The sequence below is a fragment of the Agelaius phoeniceus genome, chromosome 23, assembly GCF_051311805.1.
Source record: "Agelaius phoeniceus isolate bAgePho1 chromosome 23, bAgePho1.hap1, whole genome shotgun sequence".
NCBI lineage: Eukaryota > Metazoa > Chordata > Aves > Passeriformes > Icteridae > Agelaius > Agelaius phoeniceus.
Window position 1 is genome coordinate 2,629,415 of NC_135287.1, and position 22,946 is coordinate 2,652,360.

A 22,946-nucleotide genomic window follows, 5' to 3' on the forward strand; every position below is an offset into this window, starting at 1 on the left:
TGAAGAAGCTTCTTTGATGTTTCCCTGCGCCAGTTTGTTTTGGAAGGTGCTTTAATGGTCTTCCCCTATAAAAATAACACTTTAAAATGTATGTAGGTATCTCAGCTCTCCACTTAAAAAAATGAGCCAAGTTGTTTAATGCTGCTGTTCAAGGTACATTAACCTTGTCTGCTAAAGCTCTGACTGGCTCTTGCAGGTTTTATTCTCATGTTTATGTTGCAGAGATATCCCTGGAGCCTTTCAGAGATGGGTATCTTTGGAGAGGAGAGAAATATTTAGCAGTAATTGTTGTTCTCATCAGAAATCCACTGAAGCAGCTCCATCCTTTCTATGGAGCTGAAGTTAGGAGGAGAATTGGGACATATTAATTAAATAAATACATGTAAATATTAAACAAAAAGCATTTAAATGCCTAGGTGAAAATATTAAATAAATAAATGCTCCTTTGGCAAGGGTTTTTTTGGCATTGTCCAACATGGTGTTTCCCTCACCTTTTTATCCCAGTACTTATGTGTTGACCAACTGCTTTTTTAAGAAGAAAACCAGAAAAGTCTGGTCTAGACTTTGTTCTACAGCAATACCAAGTCCCTATCTGCTTTAACCCATCCTTGCAGCAGAAACACAGACTCAATTCCTTCTTTTTTTACCAGGCAATAACTAATAACAGGATACTGGGAGGGTATGGAGGTCAGCATTTAGTAAAACCAGCATCTTGGCCAAGAGCAAAAGGTGCTGCTAGTGCAAGAAAACCTTCTGGAACTGGATTGAGGAAATTTGGCTGTGATATATTCTTAAAAAAAATGAAAACTATTTGATGGCACAAACGTTCCTGATCTCCCCAGATGAGGTGTTACATGAGCAACATGTTTGGAAGCAACCTTGAATATGGAGGAATGGCCAAGGATGGGTAATGTCTTGAAAAATTGGATTATTTTCTGGTTTTGACCATTTAATAGCACTTGGTTTATTTTTAACAAGCTCGGGGTGGCATAAAGGACTTCCTGTAATGACATGAAAACCTGCTATTCATCTTTTGGGGTAATTTGGTAAAAACAGGCAAAAAAAGCATGAAATTTGTTGATAGAAATGAGACATTGGAGAGGGTCACTCTTAATTCACTTTACGGCCAATCAAGAGTTGGCATCACCCCTCGAGGGCGAGCCTGTCCTGGTGGCTCGGGGTGAGATGTATTGGCCTCTGGAGGACCCTCTCCATCCCTCCCCTGCTGTATTTCTTCATTTTCACTCAGCTGAGTGCATATATCATCAACTTCAGCCTGCACAAGCCCTCTGAAGGATGGTGACATAAAAAACTCTCAGCCTGCTGTGGAGAGAGCGTGACTGACACGGCGTTGTGGAGAATCTCACAGCTCCCCCTCTTCAAAAAATCCCCTTCAGAAAAGGCAATCTTCCCTTCATACACAAAAATACCTTCCATGGCTGGTAAAAAAAAAAAAAATCCTTAAGTATTTCTAATTACTTTGATGGTTCAGGTGGAGAAGAAAAGCCTGAGAAGTTGATTTTCTGATTTTTCTTGTTGAATCCTCCCTTATCAGTTGCATGTGTTGCTGTGGGGCAGAAGCCTCTCAATAAGCTGGAAAAAGTGATCCTCATTTTCCCATTGGGTCAGAAACAAGAGTTGTGCTTTACAGACTGAATATTAACATTTTGCTTTGAAAACAGTGGTGTAGAGTCCATAAAAGGGATTTTTAATATTTTTTTTTTCATTCAGCCCCAATTCTGACCAGCCCTAACCATTCTAATATGGGTTTATTGCTGTTTTATTAATCAAGGAGGTCATATTCACCTGGAGGGGGACTGGCAATACTTTGGTATTTTAAGTGTTTTTAAGGCATCATGGAGAAAACCCCCCAACTTTTCAACTTAGTCTTTAATTATTTTTACTTGAAAAAGGATGTAATATATTGCTGGTAAAAACCCCCAGCCTATAAATCTGAGAGTCTTTTAGATAGGTACAAGCTCTTTGGGAAATACATTTCCAAAGTAATGGCAACATTTCAGTGATAGCTGAAATAATTTTATTTCATAAGGAAATTTAGGATACTTTGATCTCAAGTCACTGCCAAAATGTGAAGTACTGCTGCTTCCGGAAATGAAAGAGCCTTTATGGGTTTTTATTGCTCACCATTTCTTTCTTCTGTGCAAATCCCCCAGGAGCTGGCTGCAATTCCTGCCCTCCCTGATCTCCAGATCCCCAGAATTCTCTCTTCACCTGTGATTTGAACATTTCCCTGAGGTGGGCTGGAAGGAGTTGGCAGGGGTTTGGTGATGCTCTCTGGATGTCCATAGTCAAAGTCAAAAATTAATTTAAGCGGGGGAAAGAAAGAAAAGAGAGGGGATTAATGTATAAAATGACAAAAAAATAAGAAAGGGTTAATGCACATAATGGCAGCTTTCAACCCTTCCCTGTGCTGGCTGCTGATCAATCCATGGGGCTGACAGCTCTGCCCTGTTATCCTGAGCTCCATGGCTGGGAGTCCAACATGAAACACCTGTCCAGCTTTTCCTGTGGCCACCAGACATTTCCTGGATATTTACAGTGCCTGAGTGCATTTGTTTCCCCCAAGATAAATAAATATACTGCTATTGGCAACAGCTGTCTCCCACTTTTATCCCTTTTTTTTTTTTAGCTGTCAATCCTATTCTCCAAACAAATCATCACCCATAAACCTCAATGAACAGCTTGATTTGAGCAGTTTAGATATTATTCAGCAATTAAATTGGGCTCTGGGCTGCCACCTTCTGGGAATAGACTCACCCAAAAAGCTCACACCCCACAGCAAATCGCCACGTGCTGGCTGTAGGATCTCTCTTGGCAGGAACAATAGATGCCAAGCAGGGTATTTTTCCCAAAATAGCAATGTCTTTTTTTCTTTTAGCTTCCCACACAGATGTCCAGACTGTCACAGTGCTAAATTCTGCTTTTCCCCAGCTGAAACTCTTTCTGGTGGGGAGGTTTTTCCCTGGGTGTTGCCCCCCAAGGACAGGGATATTTGTGCCTGCAGCTGTGAGCTGAGTTTGACATTGGACATCAAAGGTTTTAAGCTGTGAGTTCACTCAGGAGCAGATAATTTTGCCTCCTGCTATTTTGCTGTTGGGAGGAAAAAGATGAAAAGCATCATTTTAATCCCATAAATGCAATATCCTCACTGCTAGAGGTCTGTGTCAGGCAAGAACCCTGATCTACCTTCACAATACACAGGATTTTGGGTGTGATTTCTTAGTATTCCATTCATGGGTTATCCATATTTGTGCAAAGTATAAGAAAGAATAACCTCATTTATTCATGCAAAATAAAGAAGGGTTGTTGATGCTCATCCCCTGCACACAGCACTTGACTTTCCATGTGGATGTGGTGCATTTGTGAACTTAGTGCCTGGCAAGAAAATCAGAATATTGCACCTCTTCCCCTAAAACAGCCTCACAGAGAGGATTAAATTTTTCACAAACATTCCCAAATGTGCCTCAGTCTTGGCTGAGCTCATCAGTGCCTCTCCTCTTCCTTGCACCTTCTTGTCTGTCACCATTTCCTGGTGAAAGCAATGCTGACACTGGTTTTGGGTTATTTTCCCTGACAATATCTGAGGACTTTCATAAATTTCTGCATTTCCTCGTGGGGTGGGTGGTGCCATGGCTTTTCCCCAGATAAGAAGCCAGTGCATCACAATGGGGAGATCCCTTGGGGAGATGTCATCTCTTACAGAAAGGAGAAAGAAGAAATGTCTTCTTTGACATTGAAATGTCTTCTTCTTCAGAAGAAGAAATGTCTTCTGAAAGAAGAAATTTCTTCTTTGCTAGAAGAAACGTCCTTTGGAGGACCCAGGAAGATTTTTTGGGTAACTTTGTGAGTTGGTCCAAACCAGAGCTCTGAGCCACAGAGAGAACAGGGCAGAGTTTTTTAAGAATTCAGGCAAGATTATTGGCTTTTCTTTCTAAAGCAACCACACAGCTGCAGTGAAGTAGTGGGATAAGAGGTATTTTCAGGGCCAAGAGTTGCTTTTGGGTCACATCTACAACCTATTTGTTGGGGACTTTTCCCAGCCAAGTGTTCCTCAAAAAATTTATCCCTTCCTGGTACCCCTCTTTTTTCTCCAACTCCTTTGGACCTGAAGATACAAAAATAATTAGTCTGTTTAGTCTGTTTTCCTCCCAGATAACTGCATTTTAGAGAAAGCAGCAACTTCCAGAGAGGTTGGAGGCAGTGTAAGGACCATCTCAGTTTATGGGGTGTGCAAAAGCCAGGTTTGCTCCCTGGTTCAAATAAAACAAGAGTTTCCACATTTCTGTGCATTCAGTCATCATGGGTCAGTCACCTCAGCACAGGAGACAGCTGGGTTGGAGTGCACAACATAGGAATATGTTAAATAAAAGAATAAATAAATATATTAAATATGTTGGTGAATCTCCACATTGGATTCTCAATGTCCCTTCTGAACTGAGCATGAGGATGTGACTGTGGTGACCAAAGGCAAAGAGATAAATCATTTTGGGAGGGTTTAGTGTATCATTTAAAAAATGGCAAGTTTTGTATTTATGGTTTGTCTTTCTGCTTCCAGAAAAGAGGAATAGCTGGGAAGGGGATGGAAATCCCCATGGAGGCAGTGTGGTTAGGCATGAGGGGTGGAAGGAAAATGCCCTGGCCATGCCAGGGTTCACAGGGGAGAAGATACCATGAGCTTCACTGATGGCACTTTCATCTCCAGTGCAGATCCCCCTGCCAGTGACCTGCTTCCCTTCCCCTGCAATGCATTCCTTATCCAAAATCACAAATCTCAAAAACTCATCAGATCACAATAAGGCTCATCAAACCACCTTGAGTTCCTTCCAGGGACTGTGGGCAGAGGGCAGTGTGAGCAATGTCACCTGTTGTAGTAAACCCTATAGATTTAGGAAAAGCACCATGGAGGATATGAACAATAGGAATGCTGAAACAGCAAAAGAAAATTCCTGTTTTTCTGTCCTCCACCCCCTAACCTACCTCTGTAACCCTATAAGGCAATGTCATGTTAACCCCTTACCCATTGGTCAAGCTTGGATCCTTTCCGACCCTATAAAAGAAGCGTACTGTACCCCATTAGGGGAGAAAGAAGAAGAGCAGAGACCCTTCACGGACCTCCCCAAACAAAGCCATCTCCGTGGAACAGCCTGTGCCTTCTCCTTCTCCTCTCTCTCCGTGTGCTGCAGCCTCAAGCCCGGGGCACCACTACCAAGCAAGCAGAGCTGAAATCCTGAGAGCTTGCAATCACTATAGAGCTGATAATCACCATGCTTGCTAGATGGTAGCCCCACAGTGTTGGCATGAGCGAGCCAGCTTCGGGCACCCGGTCCCTGCCCAGGGACTGAGCTCCTGAGCCCTAGTGCTCTGCTTTATGATAAGGCCAAATAAGAGGCTTTATTAACCTCTCCTTTCTGCCTTTTCTTTTTCCTTCCCTTTCTGTGGGGTTTCTCAGGGCTGGGGAGATCCCTGGTTCTCCAGAGCTGTGTTCTGCTGCCCGCAGGTTCTCCATGTGAGTCCCAAGCAGGATGCACCATGTGTCCCCTGCACCAGCTCTGACCATGATGGCCACCCAGACAGTGCCTCCTCCTCCCTACCAAGACACCCCACAGGTGAGTGTCCTCCAGACCCCCAGGACCCCCAGCTCCTGCATTCATTGCCTTGATTTCCCAAAGAATGCCCATTACAAAAGATTTCATCCCAGAGAATTCGTCTCAGAGACTGGCAGAATTAAAACCTCTTCTGTCAGCGTGCAAGATGGAAAGATTTTGGGTAGAACTATGGGGTTTTCCCATTTTTTGTCTTATGTCTTGTGCTGTGCCAAGGGAAATTTAGGTTGGATGTTAGAAAAATGGTTTTTTACTGAAAGAGTGATAAAGTTCTGGAATGTTCTGCCCAGGGAGGTGGTGGAGTCCCCATCCCTGGGTGTGTTTAACAAAGCCTGGATGTGGCACTGGGTGCCAGGGTTGAGTTGAGGGGCTGGGGCTGGGTTGGACTCCATGATCTTGAAGGTCTCTTCCAACCCAGTGATTCTGTGATTCTCTAAATTCTGTGATTTTGGGGTCTTTGGGTCTTCTTGGAAAGCTGACACGGTGGCATGATTGCAACCAGCAGGTGAATTAGCTGGGAAGATGAAACACTTGGCTGAACCAGGACAGGTTTAGTCATAGGAATGGCCTTTGATTTATTTCCATGGCATTTTTTAATAACCTGTGGCAGGGGAGAAAAAAAGATTTCATCTCCAGTGGTGCTCTAAGCAGTCAAATAACTTTTTCAAGCATCGTTATGGAGTCAAGTTATTATAAGAAAAAGAGTTTGTCCAAGAGAAACTCTTCTGGAGCACCCCAGAGGGCTGGACTTGGGAGTTGGGGATGGATTTTGGGGAGGGTCCTGCACCCTGAAGCCTAAAAAATGGATTTTGGAGATGGTCCTGCACCTTGAAGCCTAAATTTACCCCAAAAAAATCCTGAGATTTTTTTAGGGATAAATTTATATCCTATTTCTGCTTTTCCAGCTACAATGACTGAACAGGGCTGATCTGTATTGTGCACTGAGCCAGCTCCACGTTCAAAGCAGCTTTTTTTTTGTGCTCATGTGGAAGATTTCAAGCTTTTCCTCATTTGCTGCGTTTCTCATCTGCAAGAGCAGAAAAATCTCCCCTCTGAACAAAAAATCCAAACAAAACCAAACAAAAAAACAAAACCAAAAAATCCCACAAAAAAACCCCCAAAACAAAACAAAACAAAACAAAAAACCCCAAACAAAAAAAAAGAAAAAAAAATGGAAAATGAAAAAAAGAAAACGAAAAATCCACCAAAAAACTCAACCCTCAAGCCTCTCCTCTGCTCCTCTTCAAGCTAAAATAAATAAATTGACTTTTACACCCCCCCTTGAAGGCACCCGTGTCTCCTTTCTCCTCATTTCCTTCGGTGGGAAAAGGTCACTTCTCCCGAACGACACCTCGGTGGGGTTTTATGGCTCCTCAACTTCTGTGTCATCATTTACTCGCTTCGCTGCTCTGCCTTGAGTAGGGCTGGGGTTTTTTGTTGGTTTTTTTTTTTTCCAAATTTTTTTTTCCCCTTTCTCGCTTACACAGCGGGGAGCCACGGCACCGTTTGAGTCCTAATGGGCAATTTCAGGCACTTTTCAAATAGGCGACATTTTCCCCTGGCATCCTTTGGAGACGTCCCCTCTCCCTTCTCCCTCCCTGTCCCTTCTCTGCCCCCTGTTTGAATACATTGAATTTTGGGGACCCTCAGGAGCTTTGCTGACCAAATCCTCCCTTTTTTTACCTTATCAAGGAGGTTGCTCAAGCGTTTAGTGGGTTTGGAGGAAAAGCTGCAGCCAGGAATTGATATTTTTTTTTTCACTCGTCTGCGACTGCTGTGAACTTTTCACCTGAAAATTTGGGATTTCTAGGGATTGGAAAAGCAAATTGCACAAATTTCTTCTCCCCAGAAGTGGGGAAGAAACGGGGAGGAGTGGATAAATGGAGAAATTATTGATTATCAGAGCTACAATGAGCTCCTCCTCATCAAGGGAAGCACTTTGGGGAGAAAAGTGCTAAAAAAAGGGATTTGGGGAGCTTTGCATTCCTGTTTTACAGCAGAGGCTGTGCAAGCTGTCACCCTCACTGTCAGAAACAGCAAAAATGGAGCAGAAATGATGGAAAATCTGCCTTTTGGAAGGAAAAAATGCTTCATTAATCCCTGGAATCTGTTAAAGGAGTGGAACATGGAGCATCTTTTACACCAAGCGTGATCTCATTGAGTTCTCTACCTGTTGAAAATTAAAATCTGCATTAAAATCAGTTTTCTGTAATGAATGACAGCCAAAAGCTGAGGAAGAGTCTTCAGCCATTTCAATGGCAAAAAGAGGGTTTTTTTAAAAATAGGTATTTTTACCACAAAAGTGGTAAAAGCAGCTTTGCCCTTCCAAAAAAAAATGTTCCTTAAGTGGTCAAAAGAGGGACAAAAAAGGGAGGAAGGGGGATTTATTCATTTATTTATTCTAAAAATATATTGAAGAAAAAGTGTTGTTAAAAATTGGGTTAATTTTTCCTAAATTTCAGCACAGAAAGTGATAAAAAGCAACTTCCTCCCAAGTGGTTACAATAGGGACAAAAATTACCAATAAAGAAATAAATAACTCAGTCTAGAAATATATTGGGACAAAAATTTAAAAATTGGATGGAGAAGTTGATTTTTCATCTTTCTCAACACAGAAAGTGATAAAAGTATCTGTCCTCCTCCCCATAAGAAGTGGGGTTTTTTGTGATTATAACAGGGACATGCATATTTAAATTTATTTAATTAATTTATTTAAATTTTATATTTAAATAAATATATATAATAATTATATAATATATATAAAACATAAATTTATAATTTAAATTTTATATTTTCTATATTTAAAATGTATTTTTAAAGATATTTTGAACATATTTTAAATTTTTTCAACATTTTAGCATCTCTTTTTGTATTTTCTACACTTTAAAGCATTTTGGAGTTTTACAAATGTATTTTTTACATTTTTACACATTTTAAATATATTTTTAACATATTTATAAAACATTTTTCGATTTTCACATCTTTGAACATATTTGTAACATTTTAAAACTTTACTTTTCCAATATATTTGTAAACACATTTTGAACATATTTGAAACATATTTTATCAAATTTTTAACAGTTTACATCATTATTGTCACCATTATAATTTTTTCCTTCACTGTTTTTGCTGCTTTTCAAACTTAACTTTTTGTGCTTTTTATTTTCCTTTTTCATTTACCTTTTTTCCCCCTGTCCAACTATTTTTGGCCGTTTTCCATGGGAAAAAGAAACAAACCAAAACCCACCTGTGGTTTTTTTTTTAATCAAAATTTACAACTTTTACACCCAAATATTTCCTCCTATTTCCCATTTTCCCACTACCAGGAACCTGCTGCCTTTTCCCTCCCCACCTGCTCCCCTAAATTCCATTTTTGGCTCCATTTTTTCCCCTCCTCCCTATTCAGCTGCAAATCCCCCCCATCTCAGCATCCTCTCCCCTCTTTTTCCATACACTTGGAATTATTTTTGACTTATTTTTTGTTCTTTTCTTTAGTCCAAGGTGAGGTAATGGCTTCAGAGCAGCCCCAAAGGAAGCTTTTTTTTTTGGGTAATAGCTCAATTAGTTGCAGACTTGGCTGGAAATATTCAACTTGGCAGGATGCAAAAAGGGCTTTGGAATCCTGGTAAATAAGTGTGATGATGGGGGGGAAAAAAAAGGGAATAGGTTGGGGGGAAAAAGCCATTTTTTCCCTGCATAAGTGTAATTTTCCATGGAGATAATAGGGAGAAAAAAAGGGGAAAAGGGAAAAAAGATGAAGAGATATTCAGTGATGTGGCTGGATTATCCCAAAATCTGCTGCATTCTAGTTTTAAATGGAAAATGGGGGGGGAAAGGAGAAATCCCAACTGCTGGGATCAGGAGGGGAAGTGGAGCCCAAATTTCACTCATTTCTTGAGCACCAGGGAGGGGACAGAAATTGAACCTGGTGGGAGAGTTGGAAATCAAATAGAGCCAAGTGAATTTGCAGGTGCTGGAGCCCAAGTTTGGAGTTATGAACAATAAAGGAGATTGAAAAGAAGAAAAAAAAAAAGGAAAAAAAGCGACAGCAAAAGGTCAGGCAGGAGATATTAAAGGCAAACATTTTAAAAGCAAAAGGTGTCATGATTTTGGTCCAGCTTGGGTTTATGAAGTTTTACATATTTTTGTATAAATATACATAATATATACATTTACACTAATTAATGACACAATAATTTATGTATATGAACATTTTTATATATTAACAATCACAAATAAATTTAAAGGTATATTAGAAAAATAAATAAAAAATACATATAAGTCCATTTCTGTATAAATACAGAAATATAAATTTATAAATATAGCGGACAAATGAATAAAAATATTATTTATATCAAGACACAGACAGGAAGAAATAAATGTATTAGATAAATAAAAAAATTATATATATAATGTTTAGCAATTTTATATAATAAATAAATTACATATAAAAGATATAATATATAATTTTTATATAAATTTAAAATTAAATATAAATTAAAATTAGATATAATAAATTATATATATAATGTTTAGCAAGAACCAGGGCTTCCTTTTGCTCTGTGCCTCGAGGGAAGACTGAACATTTACAGGTAAAAATAGGCAAATACTAATTTTTGCACAAATTTCAGCAGAGAGGCAGGCAAACCAACCACTTTGCAACAATTTTTCACTGGGATTTTAGGCTGAAAATTCACTGGGATTTTAGGCTGGATTTGGGGTGCTGCTGATGCTCTTAAAGATTCATATTTACCTAAAATCATTGCTGGTTTCAAATAAGCAGAATGTTTGTGGTCAGAGTGATTTATTTCACAGCACTACACATCATTCCTGTGATGGGACCATCAGGGCTAAAGTTGGGGGATTTGGGCATGGGCACCAAAAAAATTGGAATTTTTTTGGCTGTCTTCTCACAGCTCTGAGGTGACTCATGCTGGGCTTGGCGAGCTGGAAGAGGCTCCCCTCATTTTGGGATAAAATTGAAAATGACTCTGTCTAGACAGTAATACCTGCTTTGAAAGGGCTCTTGGCAAACCATGGTGCTGCAGCTGATTTAATCTGGGACTTGGGTGAAACGTCCCTGCCTAAATTACCCCACACAATAAAGATGGTGGGAGTGTTTTCCTGTATTTCCCCTGGTGAAAAGTGGGAAAAGTGGGGGAAAATGTGGTGAAAATGGAAACCTTCTCTTTCCAGGCAAAGATAAAATGCCTGGGTGTGTTTTACCTGCCCCACCAGAGCGCTGCATCCTAAACTCAAAATCCTGTGCAGAACACTGGGAAACCCCTCAGGAAAGCACAGCAAACCCTGATTGCATTTTATTTTATTTTATTTCACATTGTTTTTCCCCTCTCACCTCTATCCCCTGCCCTCCCCAGATGACAGCCACAGCCCAGTAAAGTCTGGAACGCTGCATTCTGAACTCCCCAAATTCCGTGCAGAGCACCGTGAAACCCAGCAGGAAAGCACAACAATTCCTGGTTTTATTTTATTTTATTTTATTTCACATTCTTTTTCCCCTCTCTCCTTTATTCCCTGCCATGACAGCCACAGCCCAGTAAAGTCTGGAACGCTGCATCCTGAACTCCTCAAATTTCGTGCAGAATGCCACAAAGCCCGTCAGGAAAGCACAACAAACCCTGTTTTTATTTTATTTTATTTTATTTTATTTTATTTTATTTTATTTTATTTTATTTTATTTTATTATTTTATTTCACATTCTTTATCCCCTGCTCTCCCCAGATGACAGCCACAGCCCAGTAAAGTCTGGAACGCTGCATCCTGAACTCCTCAAATTTTGTGCAGAATGCCACAAAGCCCATCAGGAAAGCACAACAAACCCTGTTTTTATTTTATTTTATTTTATTTTATTTTATTTTATTTTATTTTATTTTATTTTATTTCACTTCACATTGTTTTTCCCCCTCTGTCCTTTATTCCCTGCCCTCCCCAGATGACAGCCAGGGCCCACCAAAGCCCAGAGCATTGCATCCCGAACTCCCAAAATCTCACGCAGAACGCTGCGAAATCCATCAGGGAAGCTCAACAAACTCTGATTTTATTTTATTTTATTTTATTTTATTTTATTTTATTTTATTTTATTTTATTTTATTTTATTCTGTTTTATTTTATTTCGCATTCTTTTCCCCCCTCTCCTTTATCCCCTGCCCTCCCCGGATGACAGCCATGGCCCACCAAAGCCTAGAGCACTGCATCCCGAACTCCCCAAATCTCGTGCAGAACGCTGTGAAACCCAGCAGGAAAGCTCAACAAACTCTGTTTTTGTTTTTATTTTATTTTATTTTATTTTATTTTATTTTATTTTGCATTCTTTTCCCCCCTCTCCTTTATCCCCTGCCCTCCCCAGATGACAGCCATGGCCCACCAAAGCCCAGAGCACTGCATCCCGAACTCCCCAAATCTCGTGCAGAACGCTGTGAAACCCGTCAGGGAAGCTCAACAAACTCTGATTTTATTTTATTTTATTTTATTTTATTTTATTTTATTTTATTTTATTTTATTTTATTCTGTTTTATTTTATTTCGCATTCTTTTCCCCCCTCTCCTTTATCCCCTGCCCTCCCCAGATGACAGCCATGGCCCACCAAAGCCCAGAGCACTGCATCCCGAACTCCCCAAATCTCGTGCAGAGCGCTGTGAAACCCAGCAGGAAAGCTCAACAAACTCTGTTTTTGTTTTTATTTTATTTTATTTTATTTTATTTTATTTTATTTTGCATTCTTTTCCCCCTCTCCTTTATCCCCTGCCCTCCCCGGATGACAGCCATGGCCCACCAAAGCCTAGAGCACTGCATCCCGAACTCCCCAAATCTCGTGCAGAACGCCGTGAAACCCAGCAGGAAAGCTCAACAAACTCTGTTTTTGTTTTTATTTTATTTTATTTTATTTTATTTTATTTTATTTTATTTTATTTTATTTTATTTCGCATTCTTTTCCCCCCCTCTCCTTTATCCCCTGCCCTCCCCAGATGACAGCCAGGGCCCACCAAAGCCCAGAGCACTGCATCCCGAACTTCCCAAATCCTGTGCAGAGCGCTGTGAAACCCAGCAGGAAAGCTCAACAAACTCTGATTTTATTTTATTTTATTTTATTTTATTTTATTTTATTTTATCTTATTTCATTTTATTTCACATTATTTTTCCCCCTCTCCTTTATCCCTGCCCTCCCCAGATGACAGCCACAGCCCACCAAAGCCCAGAGCATTGCATCCCGAACTCCCCAAATCCTGCGCAGAGCGCTGTCAAACCCAGCAGGAAAGCACAACCAAGCCTGTTTTTATGGTATTTTATTTCACATTTCTTTTCCCCTCTCTCCTTTGTTGCCTGCCCTCCCCAGATGACAGCCACAGCCCAGCAGCCCACCAAAGCCCAGCCCGTGCACCTCACCACGCCGGCGGCAGCCGCCAACGCGCCGGTGCCAGCCGCGGGTGGCGACCCCCAGGCGCAGCTGGAGGCCGACAAGAGGGCTGTCTACAGGTGAGGCTAGATAATTGCATTCATTAATGCCTTTTAATTAATGCCTTCGTTGTTGGAATGCATCAATTACTGCATTATTGTGGGTTCTTGCATCAGTTCGCCGATGCATTAATTAATGCATCCGTTGCCGGGTTGGCTGCTTGATGCATTCGTTATTATTATGCATTATTAATCTGCTGTTCTTCTAATGCATTAATTAACACATGGGAAGGGGGGAATTAGCAATTAGCTCCTTTTTAGCAATAATAACTATTGATTGTAATGCCTGGTGATGGAGCTCCTTCGTGGATGTTGTTCTGCAGCATCTCTGCCCCTTCAAAATATTTTAAAAAACCCCCCAAATTTACCTTTTTGGGGACAAAGCCATGTGACTTAAGGCTGAACAAGGAGTGAAGTCACACATTAACCTGAAATGTGCAGTTCCTGTGTCTGTACAGGATGTGGGCAGTGATGGGCAAGGGATGGGTGGCTCCTCCAGTTCACTTTTTGTCAATTTGGGCATAATAATATATAATATTTTAATATATGCAGTAATGTTATTATATAACTACTGTAAGTACTGTTTTAATTATGTAAATAGTATAATTATATAAGTAATATGTAATTATACAAGTGATATGTGATAATTTACAAATCATAGAGCAATGATGCAAGAGAAACAGTATTCTAATATAATTAGGATTAAAGTTTAAGGTTTAGAATTAACCTATCAATGACCAGGGCTGTGGGGGCTTGTGAACCAAAAAATTGCAGGTTAGACTTGAAGGAAATAAAATATTTGTCCTACAAATATCAAATATTACAAGGCTGAAAGGTCTGAAAAAGTGGATCAAAGTATGGAATAAACTCACTCTTTCCGTGGAAAACTCCAAGAATTATTCACTGCAGGTCTCTCAGTGATGGAAATCATTTCCTCAAAGCAAAAGAAGCCATTTGAGGGCAAAAATACCTTTTTTTGCCCTTCCTTGAGGAGTTCTGCAGCATTTGTGGGATAAAGGGAAGAAAACAAACCCCACCCTTGGATTTTCACAGCCTTAGTTGGAAGGTCAAAGACATGGAACAAACACCTTGTGGGAGGTATTGCCCCAGAAAACTGGGGGGAAATTGTTGTCCAGCCCCATGTGTGCACTTATTGCCCAAACCTGGATGCTTATTTTTGGGTACTAACCAAAACAAACCCACAAATATATTTTATATAAAACAAATATATCCTGCTATATATTTATGCAATACATTATATATATACATAAAATTAACCTTTTTTTGCTGAATATCTCCCTATCCAGTGGTTCAAATGGATGGTGGGTATGTCATTAGGTATCAAATGCACACAAGGATTTTTCTTAGCTCTCCTAGGCCCATTTTCCTTCCCCCCAAAACAATGGATTTTTGTTAATTTTTAATAATTGCACCAAGGCAGAAGGCATTGGCTGTAAGCATCAGTCGATCAAGCTGGAGGGAAAATTGCTGGGAAAATGTGATGGGAAATATAAAAACCCATGGACAAGTCACCCTGCCGGGTTTTATGCCCTAGCAGGAGTTTATCACCCATTAAAAAAATAGAGAAAAGGAAAAAAAATCCTTCCCCACCCTTGTTGGTGTGGGAGCAGCTTGGCAGGGACTGGTCCAGCAGTGCCACTTCTCAGCTGCAATTTTCTCCCAGCTAAAGTGTTTTCTTGACTTTATGCAACAGTGGGGCTGGGACTTCCCAATGGATTTTGGGCCAGAGAAGATGATGCTCCTGAAAGGAAATGATGCTTAAACCACCCAAGCACCACAAATTGGGTTTTTCCAAGTGGGAAATGCCTGCATTTCTTTGCATTAAGTTTGATGGGAGGCTTTTTGTGGTGTTATTTTTTGTTGTTTGGGGTTTTTTTTTTGTTTTGTTTTGGGTTGTTTGAGGTTTTTTTAGGGGAAAAGGGGTGAAAAAAAATAAAATTCCTGTTGTGATGTGCCCGCTGTGCTGCTGGCTCGGCTGAGGTGGGAAATTAGGCCATTAGAGGAATTCATTCCTCTTTATTAGCCCGTGTCGAATCCTTTTTATTAGTGGCTGCAAACGACCTCTCTCCTGCAGGAAAATGTCAGGGCTGGTTCAGCCCTTTCATTTGGAGGATTCCCTGGCAGAAAAAAAGCCCAACTAAACAAACTCAGGGTTTTTTTTTTCCAAAACTGAAATCAGCAAAAGCAGATTTTTCTACTCCAAAATTCTCCTTTGTGCCATAGGGGTGGTTTCTCTGTAACACCCACTGTGGGGAAATCCTCTTGATTCCCCTGTGCATCCTGGATATCCATCCATTCCCTCCACTGCAAATTTCATGGCAAAAAGGGGCTCCAGCTCTTAATTTTTGTGCCACAACCTCCACCTGCCATGGTGGGCTGTCCTTTCCTTTGCATGGTGTGAGCACAGAAAGGCTGGAAATGGAGAAAATGTGGTTTGGGTTGGCTTTTTCCCATGCAAAAATGAAAAAAAAACCCAAATTCCACAGTAATTCCACATAAAGCTCATGGCAAACCCCCAAATTCCAGCACTCCTCAAGACTGCCCTCCTTGGTGCCCTCCTTTAACCCATCCCTGGGGGTCTTGGTCCCCTGGTTTCCCCTTGTGTTTGTTTTTCTTTTATTTTTTTAATACAGATATTTTAAATTTTGGGGGTTTTTTTGTTAGTTTAACGTTACTTTATTTTGTTTTGTGTTTATTTTATTGTTTTGTTTCATTTAATTTTATTTTTACTTATTGATGGATTTGATCGGATTGGATTCCACTTTGGTTTTTTTATTTTTATTTTATCTTAGGTTTTAAATTTTTTATTCCATTTTATTTTCTGCTGAAAAGCAAACCGTTCTCTCCATGGCCACGTTCCTTCCTCCTCCTACTCCCTCCTTTTGGCCTGCCCCAAACCTTCCTGGGAGCCCAGAGCAGCACTGCCCCCATTATCAATACTGAGGAGCACGGGGTGATGCTGGCCTTAATGCAGCCCCTCAAAAAAAGGGGCTCAAATTGCTCAGGGGCTGTAACCCCCTTTCCCCCTCCCTAAACCCCCATCTTGGGGGTAATTCCATACCTCTGCTCCTAATTGTTGGAGCAGCTCTGGAAATGGCAGCAGGCACCTGCTGCAGTGCCACCGTTCATAAGTCCCAATAATTCAACTTTCCGCCTGGAATTTGCCTTTCATATCCCTTGGCTAAGCTCCAGCGGGGCGACTGAAATTATGAAATGATTTCCCCCCCTCGCCACTCTCTGCTCCAGCCTCGGTGAATCTTGCATTAAACCAGGATCAGGACAGATTAAACTATAATATGCTGTGGTATTAGCGGCTGCAAATGAAGACTTAGCCAAGGGGTTTAACCCCTTCGCCTGACTCCGACTCAAAGAGGCTGTCAGGAGGTGATTCATAATCATCTTTCGGGCCATCTTTTGGAGATAAAATGGTGGAGCCAATCCCATTGTGCTCGGATAACTGGAGTGCTGTGGGAGGCCATTCCTGCAGGAGCATTTTGCAGCTCTGCCTGGAAAGACTCCATAAAACATTTTTGATTTGAATTTGCACAGCTGGAGGGGCTCATTGAGGCTTGCCCTAAGCCGTGGTCTTCACCCCTGTATTGTCCATGTACTTTGGTGCTCTTTGTGTATTTGCATTTTGTATTGCATCAACTTGGCATCATCATTGGAGAGATTTGGATTTCAAGGAGAGCTATAAATCTTTGTTTTCAAGATGATCTCATGGTAAGAAAGAAGTGGTATTTGACCCATCTTTGTGGACTTGTCAGAGGTACAAAGAGACCTCTTGGTGGGGGAGCAACCCATAACAAGGTTGGTCCATAGGATGCTGCAGGCAGATAGAAGTGCCAGTCCATCATCTCCAACCAAAAGAGACATTTTGAGGTGAAATATTACCATCCATGAGCAGGTGCTGATGTCCATCCTTGAAAGGAAAAGCCACTTGGACAGCAGATGGTTCCAGGACATCTTGGCTATGTCCAAGACTTAACCTTTTTGCCTATTTAGGAAACACTAACTTTGTTGCAATGATGGAAAACACCAAGATATTGGAACAAGCCTGATGGAGGAGATACTGAATTTTACAATTTTTAAGCTTCTTTTTTTTTTTTTTTTTTTGTTGCTGAATGAGATCTAGAGGGACCACTTCCAGTGTGACTTGGGAGTGAGGTTTACACCAACAGGTTCATACAGACTGGGAGGGAACGGATGGATGGATGGATGGATGGATGGATGGATGGATGGATGGATGGATGATGGATGGATGATGGATGGATGGATGGATGGATGGATGATGGATGGATGGATGGATGGATGATGGATGGATGGATGGATGGATGGATGGATGGATGAGGAATGGATGGATGATGGATGGATGGATGGATGGATGGATGGATGATGGATGGATGGATGATGGATGGTGGATGGATGGATGGATGGATGATGGATGATGGATGGATGGATGGATGGATGATGGATGGATGGATGGATGGATGGATGGATGGATGATGGATGGATGGATGGATGGATGAGGAATGGATGGATGATGGATGGATGGATGGATGGATGGATGGATGATGGATGGATGGATGATGGATGGTGGATGGATGGATGGATGGATGATGGATGATGGATGGATGGATGGATGGATGATGGATGGATGGATGGATGGATGGATGGATGGATGGATGGATGGATGGATGATGGATGGATGGTGGATGGTGGATGGATGATGGATGGATGGATGGATGGATGGATGGATGGATGGATGATGGATGGATGGATGGATGGATGGATGGATGATGGATGGATGATGGATGGATGGATGGATGGATGGATGGATGGGGGATGGATGGGGGATGGATGGATGGATGGATGGATGATGGATGGATGGATGGATGGTGGATGGATGGATGATGGATGGATGGATGGATGGATGATGGATGGATGGATGGATGGATGAGGGATGGATGGATGGATGGATGGATGGATGGATGGATGATGGATGGATGGATGGATGGATGATGGATGGATGGATGGATGGATGATGGATGGATGGATGGATGGATGAGGGATGGATGGATGGATGGATGGATGAGGGATGGATGGGGCATGGATGGATGATGGATGGATGGATGGATGGATGGATGGATGATGGATGGATGGATGATGGATGGATGGATGGATGGATGATGGATGGATGGATGGATGGATGATGGATGGATGGATGGATGGATGGATGGATGGATGATGGATGGATGGATGATGGATGGATGATGGATGGATGGATGGATGGATGGATGGATGGATGGATGGATGGATGGATGAGGAATGGATGGATGATGGATGGATGGATGGATGATGGATGGATGGATGGATGAGGAATGGATGGATGATGGATGGATGAGGGATGGATGGATGGTGGATGGATGGATGGATGGATGGATGGATGGATGGATGGATGGATGGATGGGTAAAGATGGACATGGGACCTAAACCAGTGGGAGTTATGGGTGCTCTCCTTTGTCCTCTGCAGGCACCCTCTGTTCCCGCTGCTGACGCTGCTCTTTGAGAAGTGTGAGCAGGCCACGCAGGGCTCGGAGTGCATCACCTCAGCCAGCTTCGATGTCGACATCGAGAACTTTGTCCACCAGCAGGAGCAGGAACACAAGCCCTTCTTCAGCGACGACCCCGAGCTGGACAACCTGGTATAGGCGGCTGGGGCTTGGCAGATGATTTCTGGGGGGTGTTGAAAAGGTAGGGGGTGAGGAACAAATGAAGATTTACAGCCATGTCTCTGGGCTCTGTAGTGCTGGTCATCTTGGCAAGGTTTTCCACAGACCTTTTGAGACCTTCTCCAGGACCTTCTTTGAGACATTTTCCAGAAGATCCCCTGTAAGAACAAGCCCCCTGTCCCCTTTTGTCCCACACAACCTCCATGGGGTCAGCGAGGTTCCTGAAAACAGCTGAGGTTGCTGGTTGGTCTGTGCCCCAAAACTTGCAGTCTCTGTAGGAATTACTGCTCCTCAGTGCAACGTGCACAAGTGTCAGCATGCTCGTCTGCCACCATCTGGTTTGAAGTGTCATGGCCAGCTCATGTCCTAGAAGCAGGGCAGAATGATAACTTTTTCCATAAGGTCATGGATCTCAACAGTTTGGAACACTTGAAGCCATTTTGGTGAACTCCCTGCTGCAGCAATTCAAATTTCCTACTGCATCCATTGCTGCTGGATGGTGCCTCAGAAGACTCTGCTTTGGATTTCTCTTGTGAGGACCTCAGGAAATATCCCCAAATCCTGTCATTTTGTCCAGGAAAGCCTCCACACATGGTCTCCATGGCAAACGTGGGTAGACAAGTTTGTGGCACCGTCCTGATGCTCCACAAACAGATTTTCAAGGTCTGAGAGGGAATTCTGTGCACCTCTGATGGTGCAAACAGCAAAACACCTCCCCTGAGGGATTGTGTGTCACCTGGGACTTGTAGCAGAGGGATTTCCATCCCAAAAAAAGAAGCAAAACCAGGCAATTCACAGGCTCCTTTTTCCAAGTATTGCAGATATCAAGGAGGTGATTTTGAATGATCACATATCACAAAGGGAAGAACTAGCAAAACTTATCTAGGTGCAAGACCTACTGTTTTTTAAAAAAAGCAAGAGAAGATTTGAATATGAAGTAAAATCCCACATGTTTGCACCCAACTTTAACTTGTGGAGAAGAGTTTTTTAACATCCCTAAAACAAGAGTCTGCAGAATGCCCTCCAAAAAATTTGGAGGCCAGGCAAAGCCCCCCTTTTACGTATTGCTAAACTCATTTTGCAATAACTTGTAGTCAAGAACAGAAATTGCTCTGGGACAAGCAATCAAAAAAAAACCAAGCAACTCACAAGAACCCAATAACCTAAACAATGTTTGGGATTATTTCAGTTTTTGGACTAAACAAATGCTGAGGTGCATCAACAAACCCCCATTGCATTAAAATGCATAAAAATGGGTGTAAGGGTCTAGCAGGAGGAGAGAAATGGAGCCAGATGAAGGAAAAAGAATCTAAAATTTGAGGAAAGGAAAACCTATTTCTGTACATATAAAGATGAAACATCACCAGCAAATAGTCAGTGCAGGAAACGTATCCACACCGGCTATTTTCAGGTTTTGTGTGGTTTCTAAAAAAAACCCCCACATCACACCAATCGTGGTTTTTAGGCATATTCTGAAGCAGCTCTTGCTGCCAAGGTGACCATGGGCAATTGGATTGATCCCACTGATGCCATGTATGACCTTACAGACTTGATACATTCATATTCATATATTTCTCTCTCTGTTGCTGTGTCATTCTATGTGTCTGTATCTCTGTTTATCTGGGTTTGCCCTGGTTCTAGTACATAGCTGGGTGTGTATTTTCTATCCAGTGCCCAGAACTCCACCAAAAAGGAGGAGCCATGCACCTCAGTGTGGGTAACCTGCATCAGGACAGAGGAGATGGTTGATTTGATGCTGCAGAAGCACATTCCTGTTGGTGGGAGGGAATTTTGAGTTAAAAAGACTTGCAGTGCTCAAAACTCAACATTTCAACCTGGACACTTTTCCTCTATTTACATTTTCCTTATTTTGGTTGTTGTTATTTTCTGGGTTTTGTTTTTCCTTTTTTTTTTAACACCACCCATTTGCCAGAAATTGGTGATGGCACAGCAGGGCTGAAAAGGCCAGTGGCATTAGCTATCATTAGAATAAGAGTCATGTATTCCTCGCTGCCAAGATGCACATAATTAGAAATTAGAAAAAGGTCAGATCTCACCATTATCAACTCAATCAGCTGCCGAGTGCCACACAGTCAATTAATTCAGCATCTGTATTTTTTACAACCCCGCGCACGTACGCCGTTGGACTGTAACTCTTTATCCGGACAGATATACGACGCAGCGGAGCAGGGACATAAAATGAGACCCTAAGCAAATGAGCTGAGATAATTGAGAGATTTATTTTTTTACATATATGTGTCAGGTCTTCTTGCCTTTGCCCTTGAATATTGACTTTCATGGCCGGTGAGCCCTGGGAGGATGCGGAAATCCTGGGCACGACACCTCCACCTTGTGCTTTGCCTGTGTCAACTGCTGAGGAGGGGAAAATAAAAAGAAAAAAAAAAGAAAAAAACAAAAAAGGAAGCTAAATAAAAGATTTTTCCAGCCTCAACCCATCATCCCTGTTGTTCACCAACCAAAAATTCACTTTCTCTGTCGTGGAGCTGCCACAGGAGTTTGGCCCTGGATTTTTCAGGATGTTTCCCAACCATGGCAACTTGCAGTTTGTAAAGATGACCACTAAAATTTGCAAGTTAAAAACACTCTTTGAAATGCAAAGACGCTTTGTTACATAAAACCGGATTTATTGCCCCGGAGTGAATAGCTGAAATTTTATATATTATGCAAGATTTCAAACAGCGGCTGTAAAACTTAAGGTTTCAGCTCGGCGAGAGGAATGTTTTATGTGTAAATTTTTTAAGGTTTATGGGGTACGTTTTAATGAGGCCCAGGCTTTGCACCAGCAACAGCTCACGGCTGAGTTGCAGCCCCGTAATCTTGTTAGAAGAAGTGGTCTCCAGAGAATAACCAAACACTTTTCAACAACGAGGAGATTGGCTTGTACTCTTTTTTTGGGGCATGGGGAGCAATTCCCATGAAGGCAGTGGTGAATTTGGTGAATTTTTTCCTCTTGGATCTCGTCTGATTGATGGGCAAGGAAAAGGAATGCAGATATGCAGAGGGATGGGCTCTGGGATGGGTTTTGGGCAAGAATCTTCATTTCTTGTGCATGTTGAGAAAGGAAATGAATTTCGTTCTGCTGTAGGGGATCGGTTCCATGTTAGATTTTGGGGGAGAATATTGATTTTACCTTTGTGCCCTTGTGCAGATGGTGAAGGCCATCCAGGTGCTGCGCATCCACCTCCTGGAGCTGGAGAAGGTCAATGAGTTGTGCAAGGACTTCTGCAACCGTTACATCACCTGCCTCAAAACCAAGATGCACAGTGACAACCTACTCAGGAACGACCTGGGGGGGCCCTACTCCCCCAACCCCTCCTCCATCAGCCTCCACCCCCAGGTAATGCCTTGAAATTCCTCTCCAATAACCATTGTTGCACTTTGCCCAACGGGGAGTTGCCAACAAGGTTTCAGACTTGCTCTACAAGAGCTGTGGCCTCCTGAAAAATTGATCCCCAAGAATTAAAAAAAAAATCCCGTGCCTTGCTCATAGAGTGCAATAAATGATGTTGTGGTGACTTTTTTCCCTTTATTTTGAATTTTTTAAGTCCTTTTTTGCATGTGTTGGCAGAGCTGCAACCCCAATGTTTGTGGCTCTGCAAGAGACTCCTAAACTCTAATGTTGCAGCAATTAAATGTGAGGGCAAGGGAGCTGTGCAAGTGTGTGGGAATAGAAACAAGAAAGTTGCATTTTTTAATGAAAAAAATTGTTGTTGGCAGGAAGGAGAGAAACATCAGGATTTTCTCTACTGTTTCTCTCTCACTTTTTGTTTTAAGGCAGCTCAAAGGATTTTTGGGTCTCAGGTAACTCTTTCTGGCTTTGCTGCTCCTTTTTGTGTCTCAGCAGATCTTGCAGTTCTCCCCCAGAATGATCAACATTCCCTTTGCTTCTTCTTTTGCGTAATTTGGATTTTAGCTGGGAGAAGAAGACAATTGCTGCCTCAAGGATAGTGGAAGAGTACAAGGAAATGCCTGAGAACTGCAGAAATATCACCTGAAGTAGCCAAAAGAAGTTGAACCTTGGTGGCTTTTGGGGCAAAATAAGGGATTGTAACTCAATATTCAGGAAAGAAGCTGC

General features: G+C 41.9%; 1 protein-coding gene across 4 annotated transcripts in view; it reads left to right on the forward strand.

The window, feature by feature from the left end:
- The window catches only part of PKNOX2 (PBX/knotted 1 homeobox 2), a 112,692-nt gene that overhangs the window by 75,115 nt on the left and 14,631 nt on the right, over window positions 1–22,946 (forward strand). For all 4 annotated transcript variants that reach the window (XM_077190079.1, XM_077190078.1, XM_054647420.2 and 1 more), the window contains 4 exons: window positions 5,519–5,627; window positions 12,979–13,118; window positions 18,652–18,823; window positions 22,020–22,208. In XM_077190079.1, coding sequence (XP_077046194.1) covers window positions 5,544–5,627; window positions 12,979–13,118; window positions 18,652–18,823; window positions 22,020–22,208 — 585 coding nt within the window. In that variant the 5' untranslated portion in view covers window positions 5,519–5,543. The remainder of the gene's footprint in view (window positions 1–5,518; window positions 5,628–12,978; window positions 13,119–18,651; window positions 18,824–22,019; window positions 22,209–22,946) is intronic.